The sequence below is a fragment of the Pectinophora gossypiella genome, unplaced genomic scaffold (assembly GCF_024362695.1).
Source record: "Pectinophora gossypiella unplaced genomic scaffold, ilPecGoss1.1 Pgos_39, whole genome shotgun sequence".
In the NCBI taxonomy this organism is placed as follows: Eukaryota; Metazoa; Arthropoda; class Insecta; order Lepidoptera; family Gelechiidae; genus Pectinophora; species Pectinophora gossypiella.
The window spans coordinates 286755-306868 of record NW_026063249.1 but is presented as its reverse complement, the minus strand read 5'-3'; the positions used below and the strand labels follow the sequence as shown (position 1 = coordinate 306868).

General features: G+C 38.7%; 1 protein-coding gene across 1 annotated transcript; it reads left to right on the top strand.

Moving 5' to 3' along the window:
- The first annotated feature begins 15158 nt into the window (after window positions 1-15158).
- LOC126381184 (uncharacterized) lies at window positions 15159-18632 on the top strand. The gene is made up of 2 exons (XM_050030704.1): window positions 15159-16346; window positions 18019-18632. The coding sequence occupies exons 1-2, from the start codon at window positions 15165-15167 to the stop codon at window positions 18043-18045; spliced, it is 1209 nt and encodes a 402-aa protein (XP_049886661.1). The 5' UTR covers window positions 15159-15164; the 3' UTR covers window positions 18046-18632.
- The last annotated feature ends 1482 nt before the right edge of the window (window positions 18633-20114 follow it).

Below are 20114 nucleotides of genomic sequence, written 5' to 3'. Positions count from 1 at the left end.
CAACCCGGGAGCGCAGCCGGAGAGAGAGCCGGGAGTGCAGCCGGAGAGAGACGTCGCTTCACGCGTCGGCACAACGAGCGACACAGCCAACGACGTGGCGGCGAAGGGCAGGAGGTGCGACGTTCGTCGGCAGCTAAGGGAATAGAAAGGTCAGATAGCCCTACATTTTCATCTAAAGATGTTCTTAATATTGTTGAATCATTAGTTAACTTAAGATCTTAACCTAATCCGACAGCAGTCGCCACATCACATCCTTCCAGTAGTATTATGAACCATGTTACCCGAATTTGGACCCTCATCGAAAAGTCAAAAGATTGATACTTGGTTAAAGAAAGTTAATGAGTGTGCCACTGTTTACGGATGGGATGAGAACAACCGTTATCCACTTCGCAATGCAGAAACTGCAGGGGTTGGCCAAAGTTTGGTATGAAAGCTTCAATTCTATTGTGTACAGCTGGGCAGAATGGCAGCTATAGTGGTTAGACGCATTTCCTTTTGAACATGATTATGGCCAATCCCTGGAGGATACGCTTAGGCGAAAGAATAGGTTTGGTGAACCGCTAGAGGTTTATTATTATGAAGAATTAGCTATCGTGAACCGGTGTGACATCGAAGGGAAACGAGCCGTGGACTGCATTATCCACGGATTAAGTGACAAGACAATTAGATCCAGCGATAAGCGTTACGATGTACGCAGCCTGATCAACTCCACTTTCCGATGAGTAATAAGGAGAACCAACCGCCGCCCGATCGCTTTCATTTTAATAAAACAAAGTAGTCGACTGAATCCACAGCGGGAAGTAATAATGACAATAGGGATAAATCAGTTAAGACTTCAAAAAAAATTCAAGTTACAAATTATTTTGTTTTAACTGTAGGGAAAAAGGTAACCCGTATCTTAAATGTCCCAAGCCTCTGGTCCAATGTACAGGATGTCGTAGGTTCGGTCATAAAATGGAAACTTGCAGAGTCCCTTTTTTTTGAAAACCGTGATAATCTAGGTAACATTCCTAAAATCATGCGCATACTTACCTCTAAGTCGGGCTCAAAATATTTCAATACAGTTAGGGTAAATGACACCTCTATGATATCGTTTATAGATTTCGGTAGCGAAGTTTCGCTCATAAAACAAACAACGACACTGATTTTGGGGTAGACTTGTGATCAACCCCCGACTCCATTAAAAGTTTTGGTAGTAATTTTATTTTGTCCATGGGCAGGACACAGGTTAATTTATGCATCGACGGTGTTAGTGCGGATGTTTTGTGTCACGTGGTTGACAGTAATCTGCTCAATTGTCCGATATTAGTAGGACAGTCCTTCACCGAACAGAAGCAGGTGCTGGTATTCAAGAATGCCAACGAATTGAGGTTTTATTATGATGATGAATTCCCTTTTGCTAACGGTGGTAGTGGTGATACTGCGAGTGTAAAGGTCGTCTCCGCCTCATGCGCAAGATTGAGTGGAGAGGCGATTATCAGAGCTCGTACTGATGTTGTGATTAATTGATATGTTAGGCTTAGCGGAAGAGTCGTGGGGAAGCCAAACCGAGAATTCACGATAGCCGGCGGGTTATACAAAGTAGAGGAAGGTCAGCTCTTTGTTCATATTACCCCATTGTCAGCTTTTGTTATATTGATGAAGGTGATATTATAGGTAGATGAAATAGAGTTCAGATTGTCAATCATATTTGTACATCACCCACAGACCTCGTTGGCGAGCATTTAGGTATAGAGCCTAAAGATGTTAACTTTAGCAAAAACGCTTGAAGAGCCACATAAACGACGTCTATTTTAACATTTTGAACGAATACAAGCATTGCTTCGCGCAATCATTAGAGGAGTTGGGATGTACAAATATGACTGAAATGAAAATTGAATTGAATATTGAGCGTCCTGTGGTTTACCGGCCTTGCATATTGTCGCACAAGGAACGACAACAAGTAAGAGAAATGGTTGGTGAGATGATGAATGCGGGGATTGTACGAGAAATTGTATCGGAATATGCGAGTCCAATTATGTTGGTTCGTAAGAAGGACGGTAAACAAAGGCTCTGTGTTGATTATAGGTTTCTGAATTCAATGACAGTTAAGATAAGGTACCTGATGGCAGTGATTGAAGACGAGATTGCTCGATTAGTGGGGCAGGCCTACTTTATAACTTTGGATCTGGCATCTGGATACTACCAGGTGCCTATTGCAGAAGAATCGAAACCCTTAACTTCCTTTATCACCCCAGACGACCAATATGAATTTAATCGTATGCCGTTTGGGTTGGCTAACGAACCAGCTGTATTTCAAAGGCTGATGAATAAGGTATTGGTTTCCGCTAGGTTCTCAGAAGCTACTGCTTACATCGATGACGTATTAACTTACGAAAAGGATGTAGAAGAGTGTTTGGATAGGTAAGAAAGGGCTTTACGGTTGATAGAAAAGGCAAGCCTAACTCTGAATTTGGCAAAATGTAATTTCTTACAGCAGAATTATTAACTATTTGGGTTATGATATTAGCGCTGCTGGGGTGCGGCCGGCAGACAAAAAGACACAGTCAGTGTTTGATGTTCCTCGTCCCACCAGTCCACATTCCGTCCGCCAATTTCTGGGACTAGTAGGATATTTTCGGAAAATTTATAAGGAGTTACGCGTCTTTATCACATCCGTTGAATAAGTTGCTCAAGAAGGATGTGGAATGGTGTTGGACTGAGGAACAAGAAGCCGCATTTGTTGATCTCAAGAGTAGTCTGATAGATAGGCCAATCTTAGCCATTTACGACCCGACCGCCGAAACACAGTTGCACACTGACGCCAGTGAAGTGGGCGTCAGTGGAATATTGATGCAGCGACGTAATGGAAACGACACCTACCATCCCGTAGCGTACTATAGTCGCCAGACATCTCCAGAAGAGAAAAGGTTTATAAACTTGAGACTCTTGCTATAGGTAGTAAGTTCGCTCAAAAGTTTCGGGTTTATCTTCTGGGTCAGAATTTCAAAATCATGACCGATTGTAGTGCGTTGCGCTCCATGCTTTCCAAACGCGATTTGGTTAGACGTATTGCCCGCTGGTGGCTGTTTTTGCTTTTTGAATATCGTGCTGGCACGAAAATGTCGCACGTGGACCTTCTATTTCGGAACCCAATTGAGGATCTTAGTTCAATGGAAATTGACGCTGGTCTTTACCCGACGGTTATGTCTATCAATGAGGGGGACAGGTTGTAGACTCTTCAATTAGGTGATAGTGAACTGGGTCGCATTCGGGAATTTCTTACCACTAATATTGATGCAGATGGGTTAAAGTACATAACAGAAAACTAATTCAAATGAGGGCCTATTCCACGTAAACGAAAAGTCGAGGTGCCTTTTCACACCCTGTACATCAATCACCTTGGACCTTTTTGTGCGATCAAAGAGAGGAAAACTCTTACCTATTGGTAGTCGTAGATGCCTTTACGAAATTTAAATTTATCAGGCCAGTCAGAAATACCAAAAACAGTTACAACAACGCGAGAATTAGAAGATATTTTCTATACGTTCAGAAACCCAGATCGAATTATTAGCAACCGCGGTACTTTCTTCACATCGTACGTGTTCAAACGTTTTGCTCGGATAAAGGTATTAGACACGTGTTGAACGCAGTTGCAAGTCCTAGGTCCAATGGACAAGTAGAGCAGTGTAATCGCACGATGTTAGGGTCGTTAACTGCGCAAAATCTTAATTTTGACAAGAACGTCTGGGATGACAAGATAGGTAGAGTCCAATGGGGCATGAACAACACCCGTCGGAAGACAACGGGACGGACTGAGGTAATGTTTGGACTTCAGATGGATGCGGAAATTAATCCTATGTTGAACGAAATAGTATGCGAAACGCAAAATTATACTTTATTGTCAGTTCGGGAATCCCTTAAAGATGTAAAAATTGACGATTCAAAGTGTAACAATGTTACCTACTGAATAATCATATTTTTGAGTTTGAATTTGTTGGGATTGATGACTACTTCATTTAACAAATCGAATGTCACCCTGGATTCACGTTAATGATGATAAAGAAAGTAGTGATGAAGATGACTGATTGTGTCATTATTATATACCATCAAAAGAAAGTAAGTAGAGGTACTGTTTGTTGGATGAAACTGTAAGATGTGTATTTAGTAATAGCTTGAGAAGGAGGGCTCATAGCTATTTAGTTAAGGTGACTTTCAATTTTGTGAGGAGGGTTCAAAATTATTTTAATTATCGTATATAAGAAGGAAGGGTTTGTATACGATAGTTACAAGTGTGAGAAAGAAGGTTCACACTCAATTGCTTTGCAATAGTTCGTGAGAAAGAAGGGTTTGCGAACTATTGCCAACTTGAATAGCTTTATAATGTTATGATTATTTTAATTATCGTATATAAGAAGGAAGGGTTTGTATACGATAGTTACAAGTGTGAGAAAGAAGGTTCACACTCAATTGCTTTGCAATAGTTCGTGAGAAAGAAGGGTTTGCGAACTATTGCCAACTTGAATAGCTTTATAATATTATGATTATTTTAATTATCGTATATAAGAAGGAAGGGTTTGTATACGATAGTTACAAGTGTGAGAAAGAAGGTTCACACTCAATTGCTTTGCAATAGTTCGTGAGAAAGAAAGGTTTGCGAACTATTGCCAACTTGAATAGCTTTGTAATATTATGATTATTTTAATTATCGTATATAAGAAGGAAAGGTTTGTATACGATAGTTACAAGTGTGAGAAAGAAGGTTCACACTCAATTGCTTTGCAATGGTTCGTGAGAAGGAAGGGTTTGCGAACTATTGACAACTTGAGTAGCTTTATATTATGATTATTTTAATTATCGTATATAAGAAGGAAGGTTTGTATACGATAATTACAAGTGTGAGAAAGAAGGTTCACACTCAATTGCTTTGCAATAGTTCGTGAGAAGGAAGGGTTTGCGAACTATTGACAACTTGAATAGCTTTATATTATGATTAGAAAGAAGAGCTGATGTTTCACCCCGTAAATGTGATTATATGTCGTTGTACTTTTAGATTTTAAGTGAAGCTTTGTAACTGTTCTCGATGAGTGTGGAATCACTTGGCCCGCCGAATGTTAGGTTTGAACATTAGACGTTTTGTCTACGTGCATGAGGACATGCACGACGTCAGGATGGTCGAATGTTAGGTTTTCTGTAATTTTGTGCGAATTTGTGTTGCCTTCATATGGCAACACTAGGAGAAAGGGTATAAAAAGGCGTGTTTGTCTTTCATTGGGGTTCTTTTGATTCGAGCACGCATCGAAGGCAGACGTACCATTTTGAACACGTGTACACTTGTGTTTGAGCACGCGTGCGTTTTGGAAATTTAGAGTAAGTAACCAATATACTTATTATTTATTATTTCAATGGTTGTTTTATTTATAGAGTATGTACCTGAGGCAGCTTTATGTATATCCAGGTATGCGTATGTTAGTTAATGATCATGTTACCGTGGTCTTATTACACACTATGTAATGATTTTGGAAAGTCTGATTACATTATTATATTGGCCGGGACAAATGATCGAGATCCTGTATTGTTTCAGTGTACACTATATCACTATTTGAATCTTTTTGTAAACACTAATGTTCTGTTTGGAAATATTCACAAAAATCAATACCTAAACGAAACTAAACTTAATGGATCAGTCAAATTAATCTGTTCATATTTTCAAAATGTACATGTTTCTGAATTTTTTTATTGGAGAAAGAACAAAATTGATAAAATAGGCACATGTCGTTCCCTTATATTGGATATCATACTCCTCAATTGTAGGAACAATCAAATTGGTATATTTAATGCAAAAGAAACTAATAACGTGCATACACAAACCGATATTGATTTTTTTTATAATGAGATTCAAGAGAATAGCCAAAAATCTGAGTTTTTTCTTATATAATAGTTTAACTGTAATGCACCAAAATATATCTGGCCTTGTAACAAAATCTGATCAATTGACTTTGCATTTGGAGGAATTAACTGTTAAAAAAATATATAATATGTAGATGCCATATGCATTACGGAACATAATATAAAAGCCGGTCAAGAAGGTATACTAATGATTCCTAATTATCATCTAGTTACTTCGTTTTCAAGAGACTGCCAACGGAAAGGAGGAGCTAGTATCTTAATTAAAAAGGGACATGCATATAGAGCTTTTCCAGAAATTATTAAATTGTCCGTAAAGGGTGTTATTGAGTGCTGTGCAGCTGAAATTGTGAATAATAATATAATTATTTTGAATGTATACAGGATTCCAGATAATAGACGATTTAAACAAGACATGTTTTATGATAGACTTGAGAGTATGTTATACAAGCTAGTACATAAGAAAAATAAGAAGATAATTATATGTGGCGATTTTAATATTAATACTCTTATTAAAGACAAAATAACCCTAGAGTTTGAAAACTTCTTACAGTTTCAATCTTAAGCTTGAATTTAATCAACCTACTAGATTAAAAAGTGGAACCTGTATAGATAATATCGCGTATAGTTACGCACGAGGTTGTAAGAGTCAAATTCTAGACTGGGGCTTATCGGATCATACTGCACAATTGCTACAATATCCTGTTTAAAAAACCTATTTAATTAATTATTGGCGAATTAAAAACAGGGATTATAGTAAAGAAAATTTGGGAAAGTTTTTAGATTGTTTGAATAGTGTCCATTTTACTGACGTATATGCTGTATATGATCCTAATAAGGCATATGATGCATTCTTCAATATTTTTAAATTGTTATATGATCTCTGTTTTCCTCTCCGTGTCATAACAATTAGGATCAATAAGCAACCAAAGTGGATAACAAAGGGTATAAAACGATGCAGTAAAACAAAGGCCAAGTTGTTATGGAATTATAGGAAAAAACCCAATAATGAAAATAACACTATCTTAAAAACATATTCCATGAGATTAAAAAATATACTTAAATTAACTCAAAAAGCTCAAAATAATTACGATATAAACACTGCATCTAACAAATCTAAGGCTACTTGGCAAATTATAAATAAATCGAAACAAAACTACCCTAAAGAACCCATACTTAAAATCAAAAAAGACGATCAGAATATAACCAATCCCAGTGAGATCGCTACAGCATTCAATGATTTCTTTGTTGATCAAATACAATCGAATACATGTCAGGCAAATGCAAATAATTGCACAAATTCAATTATTAATAATTCTTACAATTCCATCTTTATCCAGCCGGTTTTTCCCAAAGATGTTATAGAGATAATTAAAAAGTTAAAAAATAAAAGAAGCGTGGGTTACGATGACATTTCTACTACAGTAATAAAATACGTCTCAAAAGTCATTGCTAACCCACTCAGTCATATTATTAACCCTAGTATAAGCACAGGCATCTATCCCGAAAGATTGAAATCAGCTATCATAAAGCCTTTATTTAAAAAAGGTGAAAGAGATAACATGAAAAACTATCGTCCGGTTGCTCTTTTACCTGTCATATCTAAAATATTGGAGAAAGTGATTTACAATGCAATTTATTCCTATATAGATAAGTACAATATTCTCTCGCCAGAACAAAAGGGTTTTAGGAAAAATTACACAATAAATATGGCAATTTATGAATTTATGGATCATTTAGTACCTAAGATAGATAAAAATATACCAGTTTGTTAATTTTTTATGGATAATGACGAAAGCATTCGACTTTGTCAATCATTTAAAATTATACGACAAATTATACGCTTATGGAATACGAGGAAATGCTCTTAATTTAAAAAAATCGTACCTAAGTCATAGGAAACAGACTACACAAATTTCTAGAATATGCCCGATCACCAAAACAGAGACAACATATACTTCAATTATTTAGATTCTAAAATACATAAAACTGATGTTACAAAATTTTTGGGACTGGATATTGACCATAAACTCACATGGAAAGCACATGCCAAGGAACTAATAAAAAAAAAAAGTAAATCTGCCTATGCTCTATATGAACTAGGTAAAATAGTTTCTAGAGACACGACTTTAACAGCATATCATGGCCTAGCTATGTCGCAGTTAAGTTAGGAATTATATTCTGGGGAAATTGTTGTGAAAAAGAAACCATATTTAAAGTTCAAAGACGTTGTATACGTTCAATGTGTGGACTTAAAAGGACAGACAGCTGTGTACCAAATTTTAAGTCCATGAAAATATTGACTCTGCCCTCTCTTTATATTTACGAGATGTCAATCTTTGTTAAGACCAATACGACTATTTGTTAAGGTATCAGAAAAGCATAATATAAACTTACGGAATAAAGAACGATTTTGTTTACGTAGCGCCAGAACATCTTTTATGTATAACAGTGTAATCTGCATGGAACCGAAAATTTATAATCATTTACCTAACAGCATAAAACTATGTGATAGTGTACCGGAATTTAAAAAGTTGTTATTTAATTTTTTGGTAGAAAAATGCTATTATAAAATAATAAAACCACAATCTAATCAATCTAACCTTTTTTGTAATTATTTCTTTTTATTTTGGTGCGATTAAGTGTATTTGTATTGTATTGTATAAAATTAATGATTACATCTCAGACTGTACCACAATTTAAATTGAATGTCTAATATACCTGCTGTATTGGTCTAATTAAAATTTAATTGTTTTGATTGTATAATTATAGTTTTAAGTCTAAATATTTGTACGCCAACATGGCAAGATGTGGAGATACTTTATTAACTGTACCTACTCTTACCAACTTAATGTACCCATATCTACAAATAAATGTCTGATTCTGATTCCTTATAATTGGTTTGAATCTTACTTAGATAATCGGGCACAAATTGTAGAAATCCAAAATACAAATTTTAAAACAGGCGATATTGAGAAATATAGGTCAGAAAAAATAACTATAACGGGATCCACACCACAAGGAAGTGTACTAGGCTGTATCGTGTTCTTGATCTATACTGGGTGTTAGTGACATCGTAACGAATACTGAGGGGGATGATTCAGGCCATGATTCTGAGTTAAAATCAAATGGAATTTTCCGTCGCAAAATTCATGATTTTTTTAATTATTTTCAATTCTATAATTTTGCGATCAAAAATTCCACTTGATATTAACTCAGAATAATTAGCTAAATCAGCCCCCTCAGTATTCGTTACGATGTCACTTACACCCCGCACCAGTACATACAGGTAGCCATACAAGTAGGTATGGGTGTTAGTTACACCGTAACGAATACTGAGGGGGATGATTCAGACCATGATTCTGAGTTGATATTAAGTGGAATTTCCTGTCGGAAAATTCATGAAAATTTTTGTGTTTTCTTAAATTATTTTCCATTCTATACTTTTGCGACGGAAAATTCCACTTGATATCAACTCAGAATCATGGCCTGAATCATCCCTCAAAGTTTTCGTTACGATGTCACTAACACCCTGTATAAATAACCTGCCAAAACAAATAGAAGAACAATGCATTATCTTTGCCGACGATGTCTCTATTATGACTCCCTGTTTAGATACTACAGAATTAAATAATAGATTAAATAACACACTGAAAAAAGTTGATGATTGGTTAGAATACAATAATTTAAAACTAAATAAAACAAAAACTAAATTAATACAATTCAGACCCCACCAAAAGAAACCATTACAGATAAACTACAATTATAAAAATGACAATTTTGATATAGTAAATTCAGCTACACTACTAGGCATTGAAATTGACACACATTTAAATTGGAAAAAACATATAGAAAAGTTAGCTAGTAAACTGTCTTCATTTATTTATGCACTTATCCACTTAAAAAAGGTCACAAATTTTAATACAGCTCTTTCAGCTTACAATGCTTATGCTCATTCTAGACTAAGTTATGGTATTATCAGAAATCAGAATCATTTATTCAACGTAATTATCATGGATAAACTTGTTGAAGATCAATGTAATCTTTGGGGTAATTGCACAAATATTGACAAAATCTTCATATTACAAAAAAAGATTATTAGGATTTTAACAAATATAGACAAAATGGAGCATTGCAGACCTTACTTTAGAAAGCATGGCATACTCACCTTAACTTCTCTATACATTTTAGAATCTTGTAATTTTGTTAAAAAACATATTATTATAAAGGGCATTGAACATTTCAATATGGAGGCTGGCATAGCCTGGTGGCGCCACCTAGCGGATTTTTTAAAACTGCGGCGCACGATGAAACCTATGCATATCGATAGGGGGCACTTTTCTGCACAAAAAAGCTTTAATGAAACTATGCTCTAAAGCGTCACGTTTTCAAGATATTTAGCTTGAAAGTTCCGAAAAGTGTTGTATGAACAAATCGATTTTACTTTTATATGCAATTGGAATATAGTGACTAAGTGATTATGCATGGAATATTAGTGTTTAATATACCACATATTTACTTTATTGAAAAATAAATAAATAGAAAATAGATAAAATAAATATCTATAACTTACTTTTATGTGTAACTTAAAAGAAATCCAGAAACGAGTCGTGAGATGTACAGCTCATGACTTATTCTCGTGGTAATCACGCTCAAAGTTATTTGCTATGATTGTCTAACAATTTCACACTTTTTGAGTTTTTATGTTTATTCAATGAAAGGCAGCTTAAATGTCTAATCACAGTGTCTAAAAGCAGTGTATGGAACATACCTAGTTCGTATAGACACACCAATGGGGTGTGTGCCTTCAATGCAACGGGACCTTAAGCTGTTTAGTTCATAACAATCATATTACATGAACACATTGTTCAATTATTCATCGATTTGCTTAGTTGTGTTTTTATAAGTATGAAATAAAACATCGTAAAAGTAGTCATATAGTTATTTATATTTTGCTTAAAAATGAAATCAATACTAATTGTTATTGAATACATACAGTGTATATACTTATAACAAATAGGCTTTTTTTATACAAATTCGTACCTATTAGGATAATGAATATCAGTCTTCTTGAATAATCAATCTTCTTCTTCGTCAGGAATAATAACTTGATCTAAAAAGGCAGCAGGGGGTTGAATTTCTTGGTGCCGAGCCCATCTCATATACCAAACTATGCACATGACATGAGCACAGCACCCGAGTGTCCGTTTTCCAACTATACAGCTGCAATAGTGACCGACAAGTTTATTTCTGTTTTTCAAACTATTATTTAGCAAGATATATACAAATTAAATTCTGTTGCTCTGGTGCCTCGAGTGTATTTTAGCTCTTGTCAGCCAAGGATCACAAACTACTATGTTGTATTGATTTAAATTATAGTCAACTTCAAAATCTTCATACACTTCAATGAAAAACGTTCCGTTTTCTTTTAGGTGTTCGCCATAGTAGCTTCTTGCCTGCGTCACTTGATACGGCCCCAGAGACATTATCAACAGATCCTCATATGATAAGATGGGAAACTGTTGAAAGACTTCACTTGAGTTTATAGCTTGGAAAGCGGCTCTGCGTTGATTTAAATTGTTTTGTATTACAAACTCGCACAGATAGTTTGGGGCGTCGTGCTTAAGGTATATATCGTTGATTATTTCATTTACGAGTGGGTGATCTGTCACCCGTTTTCCGAAGGCATTTATTAGGGCGCAAGCAATCCTCACTTCCTCTTTTAAATGTGGCATATTCGGTATTGCGTAGTTAGCTGGAAACGATAAGAATACTGTTCCATCAATAATGAAGTAAGTACGTCACATTTAGACTGCGTTTCCACCAGTAACATGCTAGATGCTACGTTGCATACCCTACAATCGGGTTCATTGTGCCGATCAGAATCAGACCCAATTATCTGATTGGTGGATATTAAACCTAGCAACGTAGCACATGTCAGATGAAAAAACAGCCTTACCGTTGTGCTTGCATTAATATGAACTGATTACTCTCTACTGTTACAAAAAAATGCAAATATCATTTATTATACATAATTAAGTGGTAATAGTTGGCTATAAAATCTATTGAAAGCGTAAGTCTGGTACACAAGTGATACGCTTGGCGTAAGAGCTGTCTCTGGCTAATTATAATAGAGATAAGTTGACGACTTTCTGTTAAAAATGTTTTGCGTTGATTACACTTCGTCTAAGACGCTACATAATGAGAGCTTCGATAAAGTAGGATATATTATTTCCATACACGAATTTTTTTCATATGACATTTCGATTATGAAAAGCACGATTGAGAAACGAGCCGAATTATATATTGTCATTTTATGTATTATACTGACCAGGGACTATAATATAGATACCAGATACACTGCATACTGAGATTTTTAATTTTTGCAATGTTCAAATAAGATTACTTAGCTCTCGATCGTCAAATAAGTGGCGAGCATAATTCAGGATGTTGGGGTGCCTAGCAATATAATCTTCAGTTGTCGAGTAAGACTGTGCTTACACCACAACAAAAAACATTGCCTGGCACCAACATGACTGGACATCTTGCCAAGACAACAACAACAAATTCAACAATAACACTAACAAAGTCAACAAAAATACTAACAAACTCAAGAGGAATATTAACAAACTCAACAGTGGTAACAAATACAACAGTATGAACAGGATAGAGTCTCAGAACAGAGAAAAGCGCGTGCGCACGTTGAAGATGAAAGTGGCAAACTGACTGAAAGTTCACCCGGCTGCACGTGTGGTTTCTTCTCGTCGCGGGCGAAGCCCGCGACGGGGAGACATTCACGGGGCGTAGCCCCTCTAATGTGGCGGCAGTCGCCGCCCGCAGAAACGGGCGTGGCACGGGGTTGGGACACGGCGGGCGAGGACGCCCCTCCGTGAGCCCGATGTTACGTCCGTGGTGCCGCCAGCGAGGTCGAGCCCACCGGGTGGTTCCCCGTTGGGGGAGGCCCAGTGAGCGCCCGTCAGCTGGCGGTGGTGTCGCGTCCGGTGAGCTGCTCCGTCGCCGGGGCAGCTGGTGTCAAGTCGGCTGGAGGGGGGGAGAGGACTGCTTCCACTGCCACTGGAAGTGTCAACTCATCCCCCGGGGGGGTGGCCACAATCCTGACTACTCGACGGGGAGTAGTGGATGTGGGCAGCCCCGGTCCAGTCCGATGTCCGAGAGGTCAGTGCCCACCAGTGAGTTGGCCCAGCAGTGATGCCAGGCCTCCCACGATGATGGGCACAGGGTCAATCCGTGAGCGGATGGCAGCGAGGATGTTGTGGAGCAGCTGGATCGTCTGCTCCAACACTTCCAGTTTTTCGCTGGATGGAGCCGGTGGTAATTCCGCTGGGGGCTTCGCCTTCTTCCCCCCGCCGGGGGGGGGGGGGGGGGCGGCGACCGCTTGGTTCGGCGTCGGTGTCGGCTGCGGCTCGACAGTCGTAGTGGCTGCAGGGGCAGGCTTTGCCCTCGCGCGGATGCGCTTCGGCCTGCGCGGCTTGGGCCCGTCTGGGCCGTTCGCCGCGGCCATAAACGAGCTCCGCGCGGTCGGCTCGCTGGTGGGGTCCACTGTTGAAGGTGGAGGTGGCAGTGGGGCTCTTCTCGCGCTGGTCATAGGCGCGGTACCCGCCTTGGTATTCCGCAGCTCGCGCAACTTGACCGGGCAAGAAGAGCTGTTGGCCGGGTGAGTCCCCCCGCAGTTGCAACACGTTGCTGGGACTTCTCTGGGCCGCAGGCAATCCTTGGCCGCGTGGCTTTCGCCACAGCGGACACAGGCCATCGGCCGGTGACAATTGTGGCTGCTGTGGCGAAATTGTTGGCAGCGGTGACATTGGGAGGGCCCCTTGCGTCCTCTCCATGCCTCTATTTTCACTCCGGGCATACACAGCAGCTCGGTGGTTTCGTAGATGTTGTGAAATCCTGCTGTTCTTCGTATTTCTACGAAGAAGATGCACCCTCTTTTGCCCTGGATGGGGCGGATGTATTCTGGGTAGAAGCCGCGGCTGCGCAGCTCCTCCTCCAGTTCGGTGGGGTTCGTGTCAACGGGCAGACCGAGGATCGCCAGCTTCAGCGAGCGCTCCGCCGGGGGGGCGTACGCGAACCAGGAAAGTCCCGTAGCTCTCTCCAGGGTGGTGAGGTACCGCTGGTAGAGCCGGAACTCTTCCTCGGTCCTCGCCAGGAAGCGTACGCTTTTCCCGTATGGGCGCGCGTTCGGAACGTGGCCCAGCATCTCCCGCAGCTGGCGGAAGTGGTGCGGCCAGTTCGGCAGCTGGTCCACCACTATGGGTGGGATTTTCCTGCTCGCGGGGGCGAGCGGCGGCTGCTGGGCGGTCTTCTTCGACGGCGGCGATGGCGTGGGCGTCGTCCGGAGGGACGGGCGCGGTGGCGCGTGCGGCGGCGAAGCCGGGTTGGTGTTTAACACCGCCGCGTATGATCGCGGCGGTGTTGTCTTCGTGTCCGGCCTGGACATGGAGGGCGGCGAGAAAGGGTTGGTGGGCGCGAAGCTGAATGTGCGCGGCGGCGATGTCTCCATGTCCAGTGAGGGCATGGAGAGTGCGACGGGCGGGCTGATCCTTGTGCGGAGTTGCGGCGGGGGCCGCTCCGGCGGCGTGGCAGTCCTCTTTGCCGCGGCCTCTGTTCCCGGAAGTTGGGGCAGGGGCAGCGGGAAAGCGGGCGGCCGGTGGGTTGCGCCACTAAATGGGGGTGTTGGCTGTTTATATAATAAACCTTTGCCTAGTTATTTATAAGTAGATTGACATGTGTCAAGCTAATCTATGAGACTTTTGGATGGGCGTGGCCCGATTGTTGTAGAACCATATTTTCTAAGATTTATATTAATAAAAGTTCATATTATTCAAATTAAATGCTTTTATTCTAACATGGTGGCAGCGGTGTGTAAATAACCATATGAAAAACCAGTAATGGCGACTTTAGAAGACGTTTTGCGACAACAATCGCAAATTCTACTAGCTCTCCAGCAACAATTACAAGTTCTTTCCTCGAATAAACGTGATGCGAGTGCCGCAAATAACATGAATATTCCGTGGCCGACGCCGTTGGATGTTAATAATGACCCAGATGAGGCTTTTAATATATTCGAATCCTCATGGCAAAATTATTGCAAAGCCACCCAAATGGATTCTTGGCCTTCTGATCAAGAACATCGGAATGTATCTATACTCTTTAGTGCAATTGGAGAAGAAGCCATAAAAAAATACAACAGGTTTGGTATTAAAATTGAAGATAAATATACTTGTTCAGAAGTTCTAAAGATTATGTCAGAAAAAATGGTATCTAACAGGAACATCATTCATAATAGATACATTTTCCATTGCAAAAATCAAGACGAAGAATCATTTGACATATACTTTGCAGAAATCTCAAAATTGGTACAACAGTGTGAGTACAGAGATAAGGAAATGACAGAGGAAATGCTAAGAGATAAAATAGTTTTTGGTGTAAAAAATATAAAAGTCAAAAAAGAGTTATTGAGGAGAGAAAACCTGACATTACATGAGGCAGTAAATATCTGCAAAGCTTCAGAAGCAACAGAAAAACAATTGAAGACATTTTCAAATGGTGAATCATTAGTTAGGAAAATTAAAGACAAAGAAGAGTCAAATTCAGAGAAGAAAAAGAAGAAGAAGAAATGTAAGTTTTGTGGCAATATACATGAATTTATAAAAGGAGCTTGCCCGGCATGGGGCAAATTATGTTCAATCTGCAATGGCAGAAACCATACAGAGAAAGTTTGCAAAAAGAAAATCAAAGAAATAAAAAAGAGTCCCCAGCAGGCACCAACGCAGCCATCTTCTTCATCTGATGCTGACTCTGACTGTGAAGATAACATTATTATTAATAAAATCACCAATGATCAACAGAAAAATCTGGCAGAGTGTTCTTTGAAGTTCAAATCTGATGTCACTTCCAGGTGGATAGATATTACATGCTTGTTAGATACTGCAGCCGATGAGTGCCTTATAGGTTATAAAAACTTAAAAAAAATGTTTAGTGAAAGTTTTATAAACAAAAATCTTAAGCCGTCCAGGAAATGCCTGTATAGCTTTGGTGGCCATAATATTTTCATCCATGGCCAAATAGACATATGGTTGAAGGTTACTCGGGGCTCTAAATCAAGTAGGTATAAAGTTACTTTTCAGGTAGTACACACACCTCATATTCCATTGTTGTCCTGCAAAGCTTGTGTGGATATGGGTTTGGTTAAATTCTGTAAAGAAGTAAAGCAAAATCACACTGAGACAGATACAATTCTTATGAAATATGAATCTGTATTTGAGGGACAAGGATGTTTTGAAGGAGAAATAGACTTGGAGGTAGATGCCAATGTCAAACCTGTAATTCAAAAACCTCGTCGCATACCTGTCAGTCTCCGAAAGCCCCTGCAAAAAGAATTAGCAAGATTAGTAGAGGAAGGCATAATAGAGAAAGAAGACATGCACACAGATTGGGTAAGCAATATTCTTCTAGTTAAAAAAAATGATAGCTTTAGAATTTGTTTAGACCCTATCCCTTTAAATAAAGCTATTAAGAGACCAAACTATCAATTTACCACAATTGATGAAGTTCTTCCTGAAATAGGTAAAGCTAAAGTGTTTTCTACCATGGATGTTAAAAAAGGTTTTTGGCATCTTAAACTATCAAACAAAAGTAGCAAACTTACCACTTTTTGGACTCCCTTCGGAAAATACAGATGGAAAGTCTTGCCTTTTGGTATTTCATCTTCTCCAGACTATTTTCAAATGAAAATGTATGATATTGTTCAAGGTTTACCAGGTGTGGAACTTTTAGCTGATGACATTTTGATTTACGGTGTGGGTGAATCCATGTCAGAGGCTACCCGAGACCACAATGAAAATCTGGAGAAGCTGCTTAAGAAATTAATCAAACACAATTGCAAATTAAACAAAACGAAAAGTAGTATTCTTAAAACTTCCGTAAAATATTATGGTCACATTTTGACCAACAAAGGTCTCCAGCCAGACCCAAATAAGGTCTCTGCAATACAAAACATACCAATTCCTTCAAACAAAAAAGATTTGGAACGTTTTTTAGGCATGGTTACATATCTGAGTAGATTCATTCCTAATTTAAGTGCAGAAACAACCCATTTAAGACTCTTAACTCATACGAACACCGTTTGGTCTTGGAATGGCGATGCCAATAAAGAATTTCACAAGTTAAAATCTATAATTGGTGACTTACAAACTCTAAAATATTATGACCCATGCAAACCTCTTTTAATAGAATGTGATGCCAGTGAGTCTGCATTAGGTGTAGCTTTGTTTCAAGAAAATCAACCGATTGCTTATGCTTCTAGGGTTCTAACTGCTACTGAAAGAAAATATGCCCAAATTGAGAAAGAACTTTTGTCCATTGTTTTTGCATGCACTAGATTTGATCAGTTCATAGTAGGCAATGTCAAAACAACAATCAAAACTGACCATAAGCCGCTTATAAACATTTTTCAAAAACCTTTATTAAAAGCTCCCAAGCGATTACAATGCATGTTACTACTATTACAAAGGTATAATGTAGACTTCGAATTTGTATCTGGAAAAGATAATGTAGTTGCGGATGCGCTATCAAGGTTTTATTTAGATAACACTGATACAGTAGATAGAGACACAAAAATATTCAAAATTTTTGAAAAAATAAACCCTATAGAAAACATTTCAATATCAGATAGTTGTCTTAAAGAAATTTTAGCAGTTGCAAATACTGATATAAATTATACAAAACTGAAAGAATTCATTAATATGGGATGGCCAAAATTTATTAGAGATGTGCCGGACGCTCTAAAATATTATTTCAGTTTCAAAGATGAACTAACTACATATGATGATTTAATCCTAAAGGGACAAGCAATTCTTATACCTGAAGTCTTACGTCAAGTCATGTTGAAAAAACTTCATAAGAGCCATTCAGGCCTGGAAAATACTTTAACTTTAGCTAGGGAAGCTATATTTTGGCCTACATTGACATCAGATGTGAAAGAGATGTTAAAGAATTGTCACATATGTGTAAAATATTCTCCAAGTCAACAGAGAATGCCAATGAAAAGTGTCAGAATTCCAGAATATCCATTCCAGATTATCTCTATGGATGCTTTCTTTTTTACAGAAAATGGAAAACAACACAAATATTTAATAACTGTGGATCATTATTCAGATTTTTTCGAAATTGATCGTATGAAGGACATGTCTGCTAAAACAGTTATTGACATATGCAAAAGGAACTTTGCTCGCCATGGAGTGCCTGAAATAGTAATAACAGATGGAGGGACAAATTTCGTCTGTCAAGAATTCGAAGATTTTGCACACAAATGGGGATTCTCTCATAACACTTCTTCTCCTCATCATCCGCAAGGTAATGGCAAAGCAGAGGCGACCGTAAAGATTGCAAAGAAGCTACTGACCAAAACTACAGAAAATAAAGAAGACTTTTGGTACGGCTTGCTATGCTTGCGAAACACTCCTAATAAACTCAAGACAAGTCCTGTACAAAGGCTTTTTTCTCGAAGAACAAGAGGGAATATCCCTATGATACCGGAACTGCTACATCCAAAAATCGTACCAAATGTAGCCCGTGACATTACCTTAAATAGAGAAAGAACTAAATCTACATACGATAAAAGGTCCAAGAAGGCTGTTTCCCTAAGAGTTGGCCAACCAGTTGCGGTGCAAATTAATCCTTCAATGAAAGAATGGTCCTTTGGAGTTGTTGAGGATATTATCTCGGATAGAAACTTTCTAGTAAATAATGTAGTAAATAATGTTAGATATAGAAGAAACCTCTGTCATATTAGACCTGCTCCAGAAAATATTGCACTAGATCATGAAGATGAAGCAATGATAGTTAATGAGGGTTTGGCAAAACATAATTTTGTTAATGAAAATGAAAGAAATTCAGCTGATAATTCAATATCTTTAGACGATTCCTTAAACAATATTCAAGCCAAAGCAGATAAGCAACTGACAGATAATGCACTTACCTCTTTGTCCTCCAGGTTTCATACTGTTCCACCTCTCGATACTCCAAGAATTAGTTCACCACCTATACAGGCATTACCTGACGATCCTAGTACACCTAAGATAGTCCATACAGCTCGACCTAAGCGGACAGTTTGTAAACCTAAATATTTGAATGATTATGATTGTACTTAATTTTGAGTTTATCTAAATGGTCTATGTTCGGAGAGGAATTAAATCATTTGTAAGTTTATTTCTAGAAGGTTAAAGTTAAGTATTGTTTATATTTCTACTTTTGCAATGGCGTTCATTGAACAATTTGTCAAATTAATTAGGCTCTAAGATTTATAGTATTAATTCCAGCTATGCATATTATAATATTAGTATTAAGTTTTGATCTCATACTTAGACTATCAGTTTACACTTATTATTTAGAAGATTGTGTTTTCTTTCTGTAATGTAAGATCTTAATTCATTTTGTTATAAACACACCTACATATCTTCTTCAAGAAAAGAGAACGTGTTGGCTGTTTATATAATAAACCTTTGCCTAGTTATTTATAAGTAGATTGACATGTGTCAAGCTAATCTATGAGACTTTTGGATGGGCGTGGCCCGATTGTTGTAGAACCATATTTTCTAAGATTTATATTAATAAAAGTTCATATTATTCAAATTAAATGCTTTTATTCAAACAGGGGGTGCTGGTGACATGGCTGCGGCTGCAGTGGCGGCGGTGATTACGTTCGAAACGCAGGTGCGCACAAATACGCGCGACCTGCGCTTCGATATTCCGGCCGTTGGGGGAGCCATGCTCACCCCGTTACGGTCTGGGTGCGGTGTTGCTGCGTAGCTGTCCGCGTGCGAAGCTTGGCGGTCCGCCTGGCAGAGCACACGCTACCGCTCCCTCCCCGGTGAGACCCGCTGGTGGGAGGCCGGGGGTTGGTAGGAGCAGTAACGGTGATACCGTTTGGTACCGCGGAATCAGGAGGGTATTTTTAATAAAAATACCCCCCCCTGCTTCTTCTCGTCAAGGAATCGGTGGGTAGACGATGATGCTTGAGCTTCCGAGCACATGCGAGCAGCAGCTATCCTCACCCGGCTGCCAATCGTCCTATTGTATTTATTGTATGATGTTGTCTCACTCACACTTATTGTATGGCTATTCGCTATCCTTGTTGATTCCGCCGAAATAATAGAAATTCGTGCAACTTTAAACAAAGGACCTCCATTAAATAAGTACACCAT